At 36.1% G+C, this 17,332-nt stretch overlaps 1 protein-coding gene across 2 annotated transcripts in view; it reads left to right on the forward strand.

Moving 5' to 3' along the window:
- Positions 1 to 17,332, forward strand: part of DHX29 (DExH-box helicase 29) — a 44,885-nt gene that overhangs the window by 7,344 nt on the left and 20,209 nt on the right. For both annotated transcript variants that reach the window (XM_043887285.1, XM_043887286.1), the window contains exons 2-12: positions 88 to 161; positions 1,331 to 1,444; positions 3,341 to 3,470; positions 4,173 to 4,315; positions 6,079 to 6,201; positions 9,862 to 9,988; positions 10,684 to 10,842; positions 11,448 to 11,613; positions 11,876 to 11,999; positions 13,380 to 13,982; positions 15,283 to 15,426. In XM_043887285.1, coding sequence (XP_043743220.1) covers positions 88 to 161; positions 1,331 to 1,444; positions 3,341 to 3,470; positions 4,173 to 4,315; positions 6,079 to 6,201; positions 9,862 to 9,988; positions 10,684 to 10,842; positions 11,448 to 11,613; positions 11,876 to 11,999; positions 13,380 to 13,982; positions 15,283 to 15,426 — 1,907 coding nt within the window. The remainder of the gene's footprint in view (positions 1 to 87; positions 162 to 1,330; positions 1,445 to 3,340; positions 3,471 to 4,172; positions 4,316 to 6,078; positions 6,202 to 9,861; positions 9,989 to 10,683; positions 10,843 to 11,447; positions 11,614 to 11,875; positions 12,000 to 13,379; positions 13,983 to 15,282; positions 15,427 to 17,332) is intronic.

Below are 17,332 nucleotides of genomic sequence, written 5' to 3' on the forward strand. Positions count from 1 at the left end.
GTTAGTGATCTTTAGACAAAAATTAAAATAGTATAATGGATATTGATCATTAAATTACCTTGACTATTTATTGTCTGTTATGTACAGGTCCGAAAATTTACAGTTTTAATTCTGCAAATGATTCTGGTGGTCCTGCAAATCTGGATAAATCAATTTTGAAAGTGAGTACCCACATTTTGAGTCATTTCAAGAAATGTTACTTTAAAAAAAATCTGTACTCTTAAATGTAAGCAAATGATGGGATATTTTAAATTTTTGTAAATAGTACAATAATTACTCATCTATACTAAATAAAAAGTAAATCATACTTTTTATGATAAAAAGTAAATGATAAAAGTACTTTTATGTTTAAAGTAAATCATCTGTTGACAGCCTCTAAGAAATTAAGGAAGAGCTGGGTAAGGTCCAAACTTGTAAGTCTAGCATACACATCCCTTCAGATCTGACTTGGCATACCTTTCCAGCCTTCTCTATTACTCTTCTCCACTTGAAATTTTAGTTCACATCTCATCGTTCCCCTAAATCCCATATGATTTTATGACTCCAGGCTTTTATCCGTAGGCTCTCTGACTAGAAAGCTCTACTTCCCCTTCTTATGTCTTTTTAATAATGACATGCTGGGTTATAGTTTCTTTTTATATATGTTTCTTGGGCTAGACTGAATTCCTGAAGTATGTTTTTGTGCATTGCTCATAGTGAGCATTCATTAAAGATGTGACCAAAGGAAGATATATTTGAGGGTAGATGGTTATGTAATCTTAGGTTAAGTATATGGAAACAACAGAAGACAAAATGGCCAGTAGGAAAAAATTGAAGACAAATAGTGGAAGCCAAAATAGTTTGTGTAATCTAATACTACAATTTATATTAATATAAGTTTTTACTTTACTTGATTTTCCCCTCGTTTAGCGTCACATCCATTCTTTCAGGTAGTGTGCTTAGGTTGCTTTATATTAAGGCACATTTCTGGGTTTCTTCCCCAAGGATTCAGATTCAGTATGTTTAATAAGGCCCAGGAATCTGTCTTTGTAGTGGCAACATAAGGGTGGTCCAAGGACAATGTCGTGAGATACATGACTTCATGAGGCTTTGTAAAAGGATTTTTGTTTTGCCAGATGTTGCTTTTACCATACCTCATTTTTTCTTAAATATGTGATAGGAATGTGATCCAGTGAATGGTATTCCAGTATAATCACTGTATCCGATTTCAGCTGAAATTCTGGGCTTGGTTGGTAGGGATATAGAAAACTGATTCCTTCCAATTATTTAATTACTAAATGCTATTTAATAATTCATCTTCTAATTGATATGATCTTTTTGGTCTCAACAGGTGGTAATTAATAACAAACTAGAGCAAAAAATTATTGGAGTGATAAATGAACATAAAAAGCAAAATAATGACAAGGGAGTGATTTCTGGAAGACTTACTGCCAAAAAATTGCAGGTATTTTGCAAACCTTTTTTTAAAGTTACTTATTTAGTGGAGCATTTTTTAAAAAAATTTTTTTAATTGAAGGATAATTGCTTTACAGAATTTCGTGGTTTTCTGTCATACATCAGCAAGAATCAGCCATAGGTATACCCATGTCCTCTCTCCCCGAGACCTCCCTCCCACCTCCCTCCCGACACCCGCCTTTAGCCTGTCGCAAGCCCCTGTTTGAGTTCCCTGCGTCATACTGCAAATCTGTTTTACACATGATATTGTAAATTTCTGTGTTACTCTCTCCATACATCTCCCCTGTCCCTCCTCTCCTCCCACCCTGTCCATAGGTCTGTTCTCTATGTCTGTTTCTCCATTGCTGCCCTGAAAATAAATTCATCAGTGCCATCTCTTCAGATTCCATATATATGTGTCAGTATATGATATTTATATTTCTCTTTCTGACTTACCTCGCTCTGTATAATGGGGTCTATTTCGTCCACCTCATTAGAACAGATTCAAATGCATTCCTTTTTATGGCTGAGTAATATTCCATTGTATATATGTATCAAAGCTTCTTTATCCATTCATCTGTTGATGGACATCTAGGTTGCCTCCATGTTCTAGCTATTGTAAATAGTGCTTCAGTGAACACTGGGATACATGTGTCTTTTTCAGTTTTGCTTTCCTCAGGGTATATGCCCAGGAGTGGGATTGCTGGGTCATATGGTGGTTTTATTCCTAGGTTTTCAAGGAGTCTCCATTCCATCTTCCATAATGGCTGTATCAGTTTATATTCCCACTAGCAATGCAAGAGTGTTCCCTTTTCTCTAGTGGAGCATTTTTAAGACAGCTCCACATGTGAGATAAAATGACTTTTCAACTTCCATTGAAATTTCATGTAGATTAGTTCCATCTGCAAAAACGAGGAAGAAGTTGTGCTAAATATGAGTGCACACGTTAAAATAGTGATATGAAAATTAAATTACATCCCCAAAATTATGTTGGACTTGTAGTGGGCACTTTGCTTACATTTTCTCTGACACACCAATGCTGGAAGGTTTTAGCCCTATTTTTCAAATGAAGAAATTGAGGTTTAGAAGGATTACATAAATTATAGCCTGAGGTTGTTAATTACTAAATAGCAAAGTAAAAAGGGCTTCCCTGGTGGCTCAGAGGTAAAGCCTCTGTCTGCAATGAGGGAGACCCGGTTTGATCCCTGGGTCAGGAAGATCCCCTGGAGAAGGTAATGGCAACTCACTCCAGTACTCTTGCCTAGAAATTCCATGGGCTACAATCCATGGGGTCGAAAAGAGTCAGACACGACTGAGCTTTTCGCTTTTCACTTTCAAAGTAAAAAGAGTCTGGATTTCAACCCAGTCTTGCCCAGATCTAAAGATGTTATAGAAAGTACATTAAAAAGCTTTACTTTTTATGTGAACATGTTCATTGAAGCACTGCTTATTATTTAAGAAAAAGAAAACATCCCAAGTGAGCACCAATAGGAAAATATATAATTAGATTATGATACATCTATCCAGTGGAATATTCTTTAACTATTAAAAGTGATGTACAATTGCTAATAATTTGGGAAGATGCTTAGTTATAATGTTAAGTAAAATGTGTTTTTAAAAAAATCACAGAAAAAGTGACTGAAGGACCCACACTGCATTCCCAACAGTATCTTTGGATAGTGAGAATATGAGCAGTTTCTCCTGGTCCTTTTTTATTTTTCTGTAGTTCTCAAATTCTCTAGTTTCAAATAAAATAAATCTTCAAACTGGAAAAAAAGAGAAAAAAATAGTTTTGAAGTTATAATTTGTGTCAGAATTTCTGTTTTAAAATGAATGGGAAAATACACTTAGTAATGAAAAAAACAGAAAATTGACAGAATGACTTTTTTACATTTCCCTTCCATAGGATTTATACATGGCTTTACAAGCATTTTCATTTAAAACTAAGGACATTGAAGATGCCATGACGAACACACTCTTACATGGTGGTGATCTTCATTCTGCCTTGGATTGGCTCTGTTTAAACCTTTCAGATGGTAAGCAGTATTGTCATAAATGTCTTTCAGTTTATAAAACCTTTTGAAATAATTTATGATATTTGTAGCAAGCTTTTGGTTTGCACTTAAATTTTTTTCACTGTGTTATAATTATTTTTAAATGTTCTTACCCTTTTCTAGTCTTTTTGGTATATTCTTAAAGATTATCGTCTGTGCAAGAAAAAATTATTTGTGTGTGTGTTGCTTTCAGTTCTTAATGGCCATTTTACAATGCACATAATACAGCATATTCTCAACTGTCTGTAACCTGTCAGGCTGTGGACCTGATTTTGGCTTAGAAATTAGGGCTGTCTTGCTTTGGGTAAATAATATTTAATTAAGCAGAGGGTTCAGGCTGTAATCTTTGGCAAGATCCTGGAATGTAAATTGCTTCTATGACTGATTTAAGGCTACTACCACATGCAACCAAGGAGGAGGGGAGAGTTAAGATTTTCTTATGAAAATTTAGGTGTCTAGCACTTTGAGGGTGAAATGGCCAAATCGAGGTGGGCTGGTTATCGTCTAGGGAATGTTCCCACTGGTTTGATAATAAAACAACTTTGATTGTAGGATTTTTATTCCTAAGAGATGAGCAGTAGAAGAAAGTTAAGTGCTCTTTGTCTAGACAGGTTTTATGCACACGTTTAATAAATATTTGTTTTCTGTATCATGTACATTATTTTTATCCCAATTTCTTTTAAGATGCACTTCCTGAAGGATTCAGTCAGGAATTTGAAGAGCAACAACCTAAAAGTAGGCCAAAATTCCAGTATCCTCAAATGCAAGCCACTATTTCACCCCCATTGCAACCTAAAGCCAAAAAACAGGAAGAAGATAAGATCAAGGTAATTTAAGAATTCAACATTTAAAGTGTAAAATCTGAGTGAAAGGTGTAGCAGTTCATAAGAGTATAAATATTAGATTGAAGTTATGGTTTTACTCATTGAAAATGTCTAATGGGTTTGCCAAACTCCTTAATAGCACTGTCGTTTCAATTATCTATTGCTACATAACAAACTACCCCAAAATGGAGTAACTTAAACCAGCAATTTATTCCTTATGATTTTTTAGTTTGGACTGGGCTCAGGTAGGCAGTTTGTCTGATCCAAGAAGTGTCTCCTCAGGCTAGAACAACCAAAATGATTTATTTACTCACATGACTAGAGCCTCTGCTGGGATCTTGCTAGCAAGGCATCTCTCTCTCCACATGATTAGCTTAGGTTTCCTCTTATATGGTAATATTAGAATGGTCAGACTTCTTACTTGACATCTAGCTTCCAAGAGCAAGTATCTCAAGATAGTAAACACCAGTGTACACATTTTTATAAAGCCTCTGCTTGTATCACTCTTGCTAATGTCACATTGGCTGAAGCAAGTCATGTGGCCAATTCAGAATCTTTGTGGAAGGGGGTTACAGAAAGGCATTAATACTGGAAGGTGTACTTCCTTAGGGCATTACACACAAATACTCCGCATATCATAAAACATCTATGAACATGGGTGAAACTAGAGAATATTATGCTAAGTTAAATAAGCCAGTCACAGACAAATATTACATGATGTCACTTATATGAAGTAGCTAAAATAGTCATGTTCATAGAAACAGAATGGTAGTTATCAGGGGCTAAAGGGAGAAGGGGCAAATGGGGAGATGTTGCTTAATGGTAATAAAGTTTCAGTTATGCAATATCAGTAAGTTCTAGATATCTGCTGTTCAACATAGTGCCTGTAGTCGACAGAACAGTATTATGTACTTTAAAATATATTAAGAGGATAGATCTCATGTTAAGCTTTCTTACCACAACCACCCCTGTCCCCACAGCAGTACACACACACACACACACACAAAACACTCAAGAATTTTTGAAGGTAACAGGTATATTTAGTACCTTGGTTGTAGTGATGGTATCATGGGTATATCAGTCAGTTCAGTCACTCAGTCGTGTCCAACTCTGTGCAACCCCATGGACTGCAGCACACCAGGCTTCCCTGTCCATCACCAACTCCTGGAGCTTGCTCATACTCATGTCCATCAAGTCGGTGAAGCCATCCAGCCATCTCATCCTCTGTCATCCCCTTCTCCTCCTGCCCTCAGTCTTTCCCAGCATCAGGGTCTTTTCCAGTGAGTCAGTTCTTCACATCAGGTGGCCAAAGTATTGGAGTTTCAGCATCAGTTTGGACATATGCCTATATAAGCATATGTCTAAACTCATCAAAATGATGAGTGTATATATATAACATAGTTAAAATCACAATAACATGTACAATTGTTAATGTTATCAGACCTCAGTAAAGTTTAAAAATAAATAAAACAAAAATCTGTGGAAACAGCATCTGCACAAAACCACTGTTTTTAAGGAATAACACAGGTTTTTCACAGTTTCCAATTTTTTGCCTCTTTATGTAAATGGATTCTTTGAAGTATGTAAGTTTAGACTTACCAAAGTAATGTTGAGTTACATGCATTTGTCCTTCACTATGATTCTTGAGGCTTATGTGTCTACTGTTTCTCAGTGTAAAGAAATTATAAAAGCAGTGACACTTGATGATAGTTTTGACATCTTTTTCTAAGTTTGATTTTTCAGATATTTGTTGGTTTTTTTTCTAGCCAAAAAAGGATGAAAAAAATTTGGAAGTAAATATGAAAGAATGGATTTTGCGATATGCTGAACAACAAAACGAAGAAAAGAGTGGGACTTCTAAAAGTTTAGAAGAGGAAAAATTTGACCCTGTGAGTAGAAATTTGTATTGAGCTTCTAGTTGGGTATTCCTTGCAAAATATTTAAGTTTTCTAAGACTTAGTCTCCTCATTTGTAAATTGAAGAAATAGTTATCTCTAGGGGTTTATGTGAGAGTTAAATAAAACAAAACTTAGGGAAAAACATGACACAAAATAACTGAGCTGCTGCTGCTGCTGCGGCTAAGGCTAAGTCGCTTCGGTCGTGTCCGACTCTGTGCGACCCCACAGACGGCAGCCCACCAGGCTCCGCCGTCCCTGGGATTCTCCAGGCAAGAACACTGGAGTGGGTTGCCGTTTCCTTCTCCAATGCATGAAAGTGGAAAGTGAAAGTGAAGTTGCTCAGTTGTGTCCAACTTTTTGCGACCGCATGGACTGCAGCCTGCCAGGCTTCTCCATCCATGGGATTTTGCAGGCAAGAATACTGGAGTAGGTTGCCATTGCCTTCTCCAGTAAATGTTATTACATCAGTTATTACATCAGTCCCATGTCTAAAGAGACAGTCGCCAAATATTTTTAAATGATTAAGTGTTAAGAGTATTGCTACATTATTCAGATAATTTTAAAAGCACATTATTTTATAAAGGAAAGCCTTTGCCTGGACAGAGAAAACCTACATATCATAAGAAAAACTAAAAATATTAGATTAAGTGAAAAAATCAAGTTGTAGGAAGAAAATAACAATACCTATATTTGATTAAAGACTTCTATCTAGAATTTATAAAGAAGTTTTAAAAGGACAACAGGCATTTTACAAAAGCAGATATTTGGATGGCCAGTAAACATGTAAAAATAACTTCAACATTGTTAGTCATGGGATGTATACATTTATCAAACACATTCACTTAAAATGGGTATGTTTTATTATAAGTGAATCATACCTTTATAAAGGTGATTTAGAATGGAAAAAAGGAAGTTGTAGAACAGCATGTGTAGTATAATGAACTCATTTGAGTAAAAGAATACACACACAGACACACACATACATGTATTTGCATCCTTTTGTATGCAAAGGAGAGATCTGAAGAAATACACAAGAAGCTATTAGTAGTGAATAGGGCTGGGGTTAGTAGGGTGGGTTATACTCCTCTGTATCCTCTTGAGTTTTTTTTTAAGCATGTGCCTGTATTAATGTAACAAAAACAAAAACAATTTATGATAGTACACATTATTTTGAGGTTCAGAAAAAGAGGTCTCTTCTGATTGGAGCATTAGGTCAGTACTTACTGAAAAGAAGTGGGATTTGAAGGACTCATAAAGTATGCATAGGCAACAAAGAATGGGAAAATGTCCCAGATGGGTGAAATAGTGTGAATAAGGGTACAGAAGTGGAATTGTGTAAAAGGGCCTTTGCATGTTAAACCGTAATCAGGATAAATGTGTGAGTACTAGCAGATAGAAGTAAACAGGTGAGTTCAACTGAGGCTAGAAAATTTTGATGCCCAGAAAATGGATTTAAGAACTTTCCCTATTGATTGTGAAGGCTTGCTAGCTGTGTGGGAGCAGGTAACCCACAAGAATTTTGACTTTTTAGGTCAAATTTAGTAGTGATTAATGTGATATGCAAAGGGTTAGGGAGGCCATTTGGTAACTCTTGCACTTGCTCAGGTGTGAAATAATAAAGTCCCAATTTGGAATTTGTATAGTTTTTTGGGGGAGAGGTGGGAGCACACTGCACAGCATGCAGGACTTCCCTGACCAGGACTGAGCCTGTGCCCCCTGCTGTAGAAGTGCAGAGTCCTAGCCTCTGGACAACCAGGGAAGTGAAAGTCGCTCAGTCATGTCCGACTCTTTGTGACTCCATGGAGTATAGCCTGCCAGGCTCCTCATGCAATTCTCCAGGCAAGAATACTAGAATGGGTTGCCATGGGGCTCTTACCAAGCCAGGGATCGAACCCAGGTCTCTCGCATTGCAGGCAGATTCTTTAATATCTGAGCCACCAGGGAAGCCCAAGAATACTGGAGTGGCTGGCTTATTCCTTCTCTAGGGGATCTTCCTGACCCAGAAATTGAACTGGGGTTTCCTGATTTGCAGGCAGGTTCTTTACCAACTGAACTACCAGGGAAGCCCCTGGACAACCAGGAAGGTCCCCAAATTGGAACTTGGAAGAGAAACATTTAAAGGAAGAATCAATAGAAATTGCTGATTTACTGAACATAAATTAAGAAGCCAAAGACAGCAAGAGATCTCATAGGCAAAGGGATGGTGGTATCAGTGCCACAGATAGGAAAGATTGAAAGAATGGGTGTGGTTTGGGTGAAATTGAGATGATAGCTAATCCTTCTGTCTGTTACATTATTGCTGTCTGCTTCTACACAGAACAGTCCCAGAATTGTGCTTCCTTAGTTGTCTCTTTTCCCCTCGGCTCAGTGGTTGTGTCTCATAGCAGTGCTGCTAATGCCCTCTTCTCTACCCAGTGCTTTGATGTGTCTCATCTCTTATTAACTTAACCTAAAGGAAAAACCCGGAGAAGGCAATGGCAACCCACTCCAGTACTCCTGCTTGGAAAATCCCATGGATGGAGGAGCCTGGTGGGCTGCAGTCCATGGGGTCGCTAAGAGTCGGACATGACTGAGCGCCTTCACTTTCACTTTTCACTTTCATGCATTGGAGAAGGAAATGGCAACCCACTCCAGTATTCTTGCCTGGAGAATCCCAGGGACGGCGGAGCCTGGTGGGCTGCCGTCTATGGGGTCGCACAGAGTCGGACACAACTGAAGTGATTTAGCAGCAGCAGCAAAGAAGAAACCAGTAATTTGAGTTTAGCTCTCTGTCTGGTTTTTGCTCAGCAGAGTTAAATTTTATAATACACATTTTCTCCAGAGGCCTTTTTTTTTTGTAATGTCCCTGACTATCTTCCATAAGATAGAGATTATAGGAAGGTAGCTTTCAGAAAAGTGTGTATTTCTTTTTTTTAAAATATAAAGTCTTTATTGAATTTGTTACAATGTTGCTTCTGTTTAGTGTTTTGGTTTTTTGGCTGCCAGTGTTTTATACTATTGCATATACAGTCCTTTAAATCCATATATTTATAAAGTGTATAAAAGTAGCTTTTCTTTTTACAGAAATGAGCTCATACTTAGATTTTATTCCATAGTTTGCTTATTTTATTTAACATGTCAAGTAAGTTTCTCCATGTGGATTCAGTTCAGTTCAGTCGCTCAGTCGTGTCCGACTCTTTGCGACCCTGTGGACTGCAGCACGCCAGGCTTCTCTGTCTATCACCAACTCCTGAAGCTTATTGAGATTCATGTCCATTGAGTCAGTGATGCCATCCAACCATCTCATCCTGTCATCCCCTTCTCCTCCCGCCTTCAATCTTTCCCAGCATCAGGGACTTTTCTAAGTGAGTCAGTTCTTTGCATTACCCTCATTCTATTGCTTCTTGACTTTTTTCAAACCCCAATGACTAGTTTTCTCTGTAGAGCATACCACACTTGATTTCCAGTTTTCCTTTTCAATCAGAACTGCAATGAACATCTGTATACCTACAAATTTGCACATTTGTATTATTTCTCTATGAAAAATTGCTAACAGATTTGTTGGACCAAAGAATAAGATCAAAAGATCACAGGTTTTGATACAATACATTGACAATAGATAAACTAATCTTGCTGTTCGTTTCTTTGTCATCATCTTATTTGGAACAACAGAATGAAAGGTACTTGCACCTTGCAGCTAAACTTCAGGACGCAAAGGAGCAAGCAGCTACCTTTAAACTAGAAAAGAACAAGCAAGGCCAAAAAGAGGCTCAAGAGAAAATAAGGAAATTTCAAAGAGGTAAACGCTTTAAAATTCTTAGATGTATTGATATGTCTTCTTTACTGGCTTTCCTAGGATGGAGGTTGCCTCTTTTTTGTATGTCTTCTTTTTCCTAACAGTTTACACTTGGGGTTGGCAGACTTTTGCAACAAGCCAAATAGTAAATTTTTAAGTTTTACAGGTTGTTATGATTACTCAGCTCTGCTGCCACAGCATAAAAGCAGCCATATACAAGACATAAGCAAATGGTTATGTTCTCACAAAACTTTATGGATGCTGAAATTTCACATAATTTTCACATGGCACCAAATATTTCTTCTTTTTATCTTTCAACCAGTTAAAGATGCAAAAATCATTCTTAGCTCACAGACCATATGGAAATAGGTAGCGGGGCTGGATTTGGCTTGTTAATCTGAAGTGTACACCATAAAACAGTATCTCCACTCAAGAAGGAGAGATGAATATAATTCCATAATTCCCTGAGAATTTATTTTTAGTGAAGATGTTTTTCCTGGCCTTCTACATCTGTTAAGTGATTTGTTCTAAAAATGTTAGTATATAATGTGAAAATAAATTGCCTTGAACTTCTAGCACAAATTCCTAGTATGAAGGATAAACAAACAATATTTAAAAAAAAAAATTTGCAAAGTAAAAAGGCATGAATAACAAATATGAATAAAAACAAAATAAATAAGCGTCATTTTTTTTGGTAGAAATGGAAACTTTAGAAGATCATCCAGTATTCAATCCAGCCATAAAGATTTCACATCAACAGAATGAAAGAAAGAAGCCTCCTGTAGTCACAGAAGGAGAAAGTGCTTTGAACTTTAATTTATTTGAAAAATCTACTGCTGCTCCTGAAGAAGAAAAAGGTAAAATGAAGGGAGAGTGTTCCAGAGTGTAATTTGTAAATAGTAAAACATCAAGGACTGTATAATTGAGAAATTGTGTTCCTTTGTATTCCAACAGACTACAAAAGATGGTAGTAAAGTTACACTTACACACACTGTCTTGGGAAAGTAATCTTTATAATTTGTTTAGCATTTTGTGATTACCAACATCTGGCTTCAGTCTTATCTCTCTCCAGTTCAGACTCCTGCCAGAATTATCTTTCTGTAACATAGATATGAGTTTCTGGTTAAAACTTTTAATCAGTTAACAAGTTCAAACCTTGTGTTATAGCATTGACAATCCTTTGCATTCTGCCACAGTCTCCCTTTCCACCTTATTCTCCCAGCTATGTACTACAGCTGCATCATTCTTGAAACATATATTGTTTCATGGCTTTATGACTTGGTCATCCTATTATCCCCTTTTTGGCCAGCCTTTCCCTTGCTCGAATCAGGTCTGTCTGTCCTTTTCTAACCTATTCTCTTCAAAAAAATCTGTTCCCAAAGGTGAGAGAACTTTAATCTTTCAAAAGATATTCTGTATTACTACATTAGCATTTTTAAAGAACCAATCTTTGTCATTTTAGAGAAAAAGAAAGAACCTCATGATGTAAGAAATTTTGACTATACTGCTCGAAGCTGGACTGGAAAATCTCCCAAACAATTTCTCATCGATTGGGTCAGGAAGAATCTTCCCAAGAGTCCAAATCCTTCCTTTGAAAAAGTTGCAGTAGGTAGATACTGGAAATGTAGGTATGTTTTTGGCTAACTGAGTGAACTTTTAGAAAAATCTAAGATGAAAATATATTTTTTTCTTATGAGTTAAGTAGACATTCAGGAAGCTGGTTCCACATCTCTAGGTTGATAATGCCTATAAATCATTACCTAGTATTAATATAGTGTTTTCTGTGAGAATATTTAATTTAAATAATGTAAACTATAGTTCAGTGTTAATGGAATTCTGACCATTTTTACTTCATCACTTTTATTTGAAAATGTCTTTGGCTTCCTTTAGGGTGAAGGTAATCAAGTCTGAAGATGATGTCCTGGTCGTGTGCCCTGCGATCTTAACAGAGGACGGTATGCAGGCCCAGCACCTGGGAGCCACTTTAGCTCTTTATCGTTTGGTGAAAGGGCAGGTAAGTTTCTATAGATCCAAGTGTCTCAGAATTCACTTGTGGAGTAATGGGTATGTTTGGTCAACATAAAACTATCTGCATGTGCAAGGGAATATTTAATCGTGGCCCTTTGTGCCAGTTTTCTCTTCACTGAATGCAGCTTCTGAGTAGTCCTTGTTTCTGCTTATTTATAATTTTGACTTTGTCTCATCTGCAAACATAGTTCAAGCTTTCTCTCCTTGGACCAGAGGCACTGAACCATTTGGTCCAGCTTTGCAAGCTGTACTGATTTAAAGATTAAAAAACTGTGCTAGAGTGATTGAATTAAGGAGAATTCTTAAACGATTGTTTTCCTTTAATGTTATATTGTCTCTCAACTTTAAAATACAAGACATTGGTTCCAGTTTTCACTTTGAGGTTACATTGACTAAAGCGTCCAGTTTAAGGAATGATGAAAATAAAGTATTACTGAAGAGAGCACTTTTCAGAGAACACTATGCTTTTTTTTTTTTTTTCGTTGGGAGTACTGTCAACACTTTCTCTTTATAATAAGTATATCTTTCTTTCTTCCTGGGGAATTAGAACTACTGAAAATTTAGACACTGATTAAGTGGAATTCCAAATAATAGTTCTTTTCCATTTTCTCTCAGTAAAAGTTTTTAATGTCTTTATTTCCCTTGTTTTGCAAAATAAGGTATCATAAGCTAAACTTAATTGATGGAAATGACTGTCAATGTTACAAAAATAAACACAGGCAGGATAACTTAGATTCCATCCAATGGAGTTCCCTAAAATAGTTTGATTTGTAATATACAAATGGAATCTCAGAGGGAACTTTGAGAAATGTTTTGTGGATCATCTACATATTTAAATAGCACCACTTTAGGAATAAATAATAAACATGTGTTTAATAGTTTATTGTGTTCTAGAATAAGCACTGTGTTTGATTAACTGAAAGTTTACCTCAGAGTATGCCTATAAGGGAGGTATAATTATTAGCCCCGTTTTACAAATGTAGAAACTAAGACACCAAGAAGTTAAGTTACTTGCCCAAGGTCACACAGCTAGGCAAGTCCAGAAGCCTGAATATGATAGGCTGTTTATAAATTTGCATCATATGCATGTATGTGTGTGCTCAGTCGTGTCTAGCTCTTTGTGACCCCAGAGACTGTAGCCCACTAGGCTCTTCTGGCCATGGAATTTTCCAGGCAAAAATACTGGAGCAGGTTGCCGTTTGCTATCTCCAGATATGCATGTATATCTTATATTAAAGTACAGTAGTAACCTACTAGTTTAAGAGATATTTTAAGAGCAATAGCTATTCTTTTCAGTTCTAACCTATTGGATTTTGGTGTCCAGTAATTAGTGAACACAATGTATTACTATTTTTTTCGTTTACAGTCAGTTCATCAGTTACTTCCTCCTACTTACCGAGATGTTTGGCTAGAGTGGAGTGATGCGGAAAAGAAAAAGGAAGAATTAAATAAAATGGAAACCAATAAACCACGTGACCTTTTTATCGCCAAACTTCTGAATAAACTGAAACAGCAGCAGCAGCAACAGCATTCTGAAAATAAGAGAGAAAACTCTGAAGATCCTGAGGAATCTTGGGAAAATTTAGTTTCTGATGAGGATTTTTCTGCACTGTCCTTGGAATCAGAAAAGGTGGAAGATTTGGAACCTGTTAGAAACCTGTTTAGAAAGTTGCAAAGCACACCTAAGTACCAGAGACTTCTAAAGGAAAGGCAACAGTTACCTGTGTTTAAACACAGGAACTCAATTGTCGAAACTCTTAAAAGGCACCGGGTTGTGGTTGTGGCGGGTGAAACAGGGAGTGGGAAAAGTACTCAAGTGCCACATTTTCTATTAGAAGATCTGCTTCTGAATGAGTGGGGAACAACTAAATGCAACATCGTCTGTACCCAGCCCCGAAGAATCTCAGCAGTGAGTTTAGCCACACGAGTGTGTGATGAATTGGGCTGTGAAAATGGACCTGGAGGAAAGGTAAAATGTTGTTCAACTCTACCTCAGAGAATGGTGATATGACATTACTTACCTGTGCTCTTGGGATCCAAATGGAACCTGTACCATACATGAATTTTGGCCGATACTGTTTGTTCAATAGCACATCTCAGGTGCTTTTCATGTTTTCTTTGATAGGTATGATATGCCACTCTCCTTTATAGGAAAAGGATTGTAAGTAGTTATCATTAAAATTTGCATGTAAAAGGAAAAATCTATTCACTTTAATAACTGAGTACTCAAATATATTACATTACTAAGTTGATCATTCAAAGAATATAAATACATACAGATAAATTGTAATACCAGATCTCAGTATTTGGAAATCTTTTCTGTAGCATATATTCCTGAATGATTTTCATTAGCTCAATGAACAGAAGCAAAAAACAATATAGAAGATAATGTCAGACTATTTTCAAATCCTGTATATTAAAAAAAATAGAAAAAAGAACTTAAAATACCTGTTGTTCTGTGTTTGGGGACAAAAGTGTACACAAAACTGGCCAAACCTTAACCAGAGTGACTGCAAAATGTAGGAATTAACAAAATTGGTTTAGAACCAAATATAATGAATTCCAAGTTCATGTAATTCAATTTAATTATGCTTTGAATTGTTCTTTCTAGATATGGTACTTAACATTTTAGTCTATAAGTTAGATAGCCCTTCATTAAAATTTTATGTGGCAATTTTTCTGGGTTCTCTCATGACATGTAAGGGGACAAAGGGCACAATTTCTGTCTTATAAGGAATTTACGTTAAGGGGATATCAGACATGTTTACAAACACAGCAAAGGAATGACTGAAGGAGTAAGAAAGAAAATGTGATGGGAATAGAAGTGACTTCAGGATCCCCATCAGGCACCACTGGTTTTTAATGGTTGAAGCTTTTATGAGATCTTGATAGAAGAGTAGACTTAAGTTGTAGCAGCAGATCTAAAATACTGTTCCTGAGCACCTCAATATTTTGCTCCAAGATAATTTCATAAGAAATTGATTAAATCTATTAATATTTCCATAATTGTGTTAATGGTACTCAAAGCAGGCAAACAGTTTTTTGTTTCAAAATTCTGAAAAAAGTTTTTTCTTGTTTAAATTGCCAAAAACAAATTTTATAGTTTGGTATAATTGAAAACATAGGCAAGTAATAAATGGCACTGAAAAGATTTACTAAGTAAATCTGCTCCATATCGGAGCAGGACCAGCACCTGTACTTCAGTTTTTAAAGCTTATTTCCTGGATCATTTGTGAGAATCCAGTCTGGGCTCTGTGTTTTCCCTTCAGAATTCTTTGTGTGGATATCAGATCCGGATGGAGTCTCGCGCTAGTGAATCTACCAGGTTACTCTATTGTACAACAGGGGTTTTGCTAAGAAAACTTCAAGAAGATGGTCTCCTAACAAATGTGTCTCATGTTATTGTAGATGAGGTGAGTAGATTCTATCGCTGTATGTTCGAGAAATGATTCTAAACATTTTTATGTTAAAAAGATGTTACTTCTAATACTAGCTAACATTGTCTCCATTTTTACTAAATGCCAAGCACTTTACGTGTAATTCGTTAATTTCCTCTAACAGGTCTCATGCTAATTGATTTATTTAACAAATACTGTATAACATTTGCTGTATGCAAGGGGCTATTCTAAGGACTTCATATATACAACTTCATTTAATCCTTCCAGCAATCCTTCATTTAATCAAAAGAAGTAGATATTATTATCCCTATTTTATAGTTGAGGAAACTAGGCACACCAAGGTTATATAGCTTACTCAAGTTCATATAGCCAATAAGTTCTGCAACTAGGGGTTCAAGCCTAGGGAAGCCGGCTGCAGACATTTCTTATCAGTTAGTGTATGTTTAAGTGATTTGCTTGGTACATAATTTTTTGAAGAAATTATATATATAGCATTTCACTTATTTAAAAATTTTTTTCAATTTCCCTGATGAAAAGTTTTTATGAATTTAATTCACCAAGTTCAGAAGGCATTAGTGAAAGTATAATCATTCTTTGATTTTTAATTAATAGACTACATATTGATTACTGGGTTATTTTCCTCCTTTTGGTTAGTAAGTATTAGAAGTATAGAGAGATACAAAAATGAAAATAAACATCTGTAGTTTCATGATTCAGAAAAAACTTAATGTTGCCATTGTGCATTTATATATATTTTTTTATAATTTGTATGTATATTCACTTTATAATTCTTTCACATCATTAGTCTGCAAAAATATAATTTTTAATAGCTTTATAGAAGTATGTTATTTGGATATCCCATAATTTATTTAACCATTTTCCTGTTGTTGTACTAGTTCAGGTTAAGATGTTTTTAAATACAATATTTTGGTAATAGGTAAGTGATAGAAATTCAAGAGAAAGAAAGAGGATATATGGCAGCTTGATTGAGCATTCCCATGGGTAACTGCTCCTGGCAGTGATGGGTGGGAACTAGGGTGTGACAGTTGTAGCCATGTTGTTAATACCTGGATTTTATCAGTATCATCAAGAATCAACTTAAAATGCTAATTTGTCTATTTATAATGAGAAATTTTTTCTGCTAGGTAAGATGAAATATTTGCATCAGCCAGTAGTTTTTCTGGGAACTCCAAATTATTAAAAAAAACTGTGTATGTGTGAGTCACTCAGTTGTGTCCAACTCTTTGAGACCCCATGAGCTGTAGCCCGCTAGGCTCCTCTGTCCATGGAATTCTCCAGGCCAGAATACTAGAGTGGGTTGCCATTCCCTTCTCCAGGAGGTCTTCCCAATCCAGGGATTGAATCCAGGTCTCCCTCATTGCAGGCAGATTCTTTATTGTCTGAATCACCAGGGAAGTTTAGTAAATACATATCAGAATGAACCCTAAGTTAAAAGTTAGACCAACTGCAGGGGAGCTGTTCTTTGATGGTTTCGTATTATTAATAGCAATCTGTAGACCTGATTTACTGAACTGTCCTTGTGATACTTTCAGCCTCTTATTGAACAGTACAATAAGAGTAAGAGAAAACCCAGTGAAATTCATCATCATGTTAAATATAATGATGAAAGAGATGCTGGGACAGAGTTCATTATGTTATTCAGGAACTTCTTTATGAAGATGCTTAGGATGATACTCTGACTTTCTTATTAGGAACAGTTGTGTGATTTGTTTTAGTTTATGGTCAGTGTGAGAGTTATGCAGCTTTTCCTCTGGCAGCTGTTAGGTTTACAGCCAATCTTTTTGCCCACCTCTCTCAAATGTACTTAATAAAGTATACATTTTTATTAGCTGTATTTTATGTCTTATCCTCATTTTAAATTTTCTTTTTTAAAAAATCAATAATTGGGGACTTCCCTGGC

Source organism: Cervus elaphus, chromosome 25, assembly GCF_910594005.1.
Source record: "Cervus elaphus chromosome 25, mCerEla1.1, whole genome shotgun sequence".
In the NCBI taxonomy this organism is placed as follows: domain Eukaryota; kingdom Metazoa; phylum Chordata; class Mammalia; order Artiodactyla; family Cervidae; genus Cervus; species Cervus elaphus.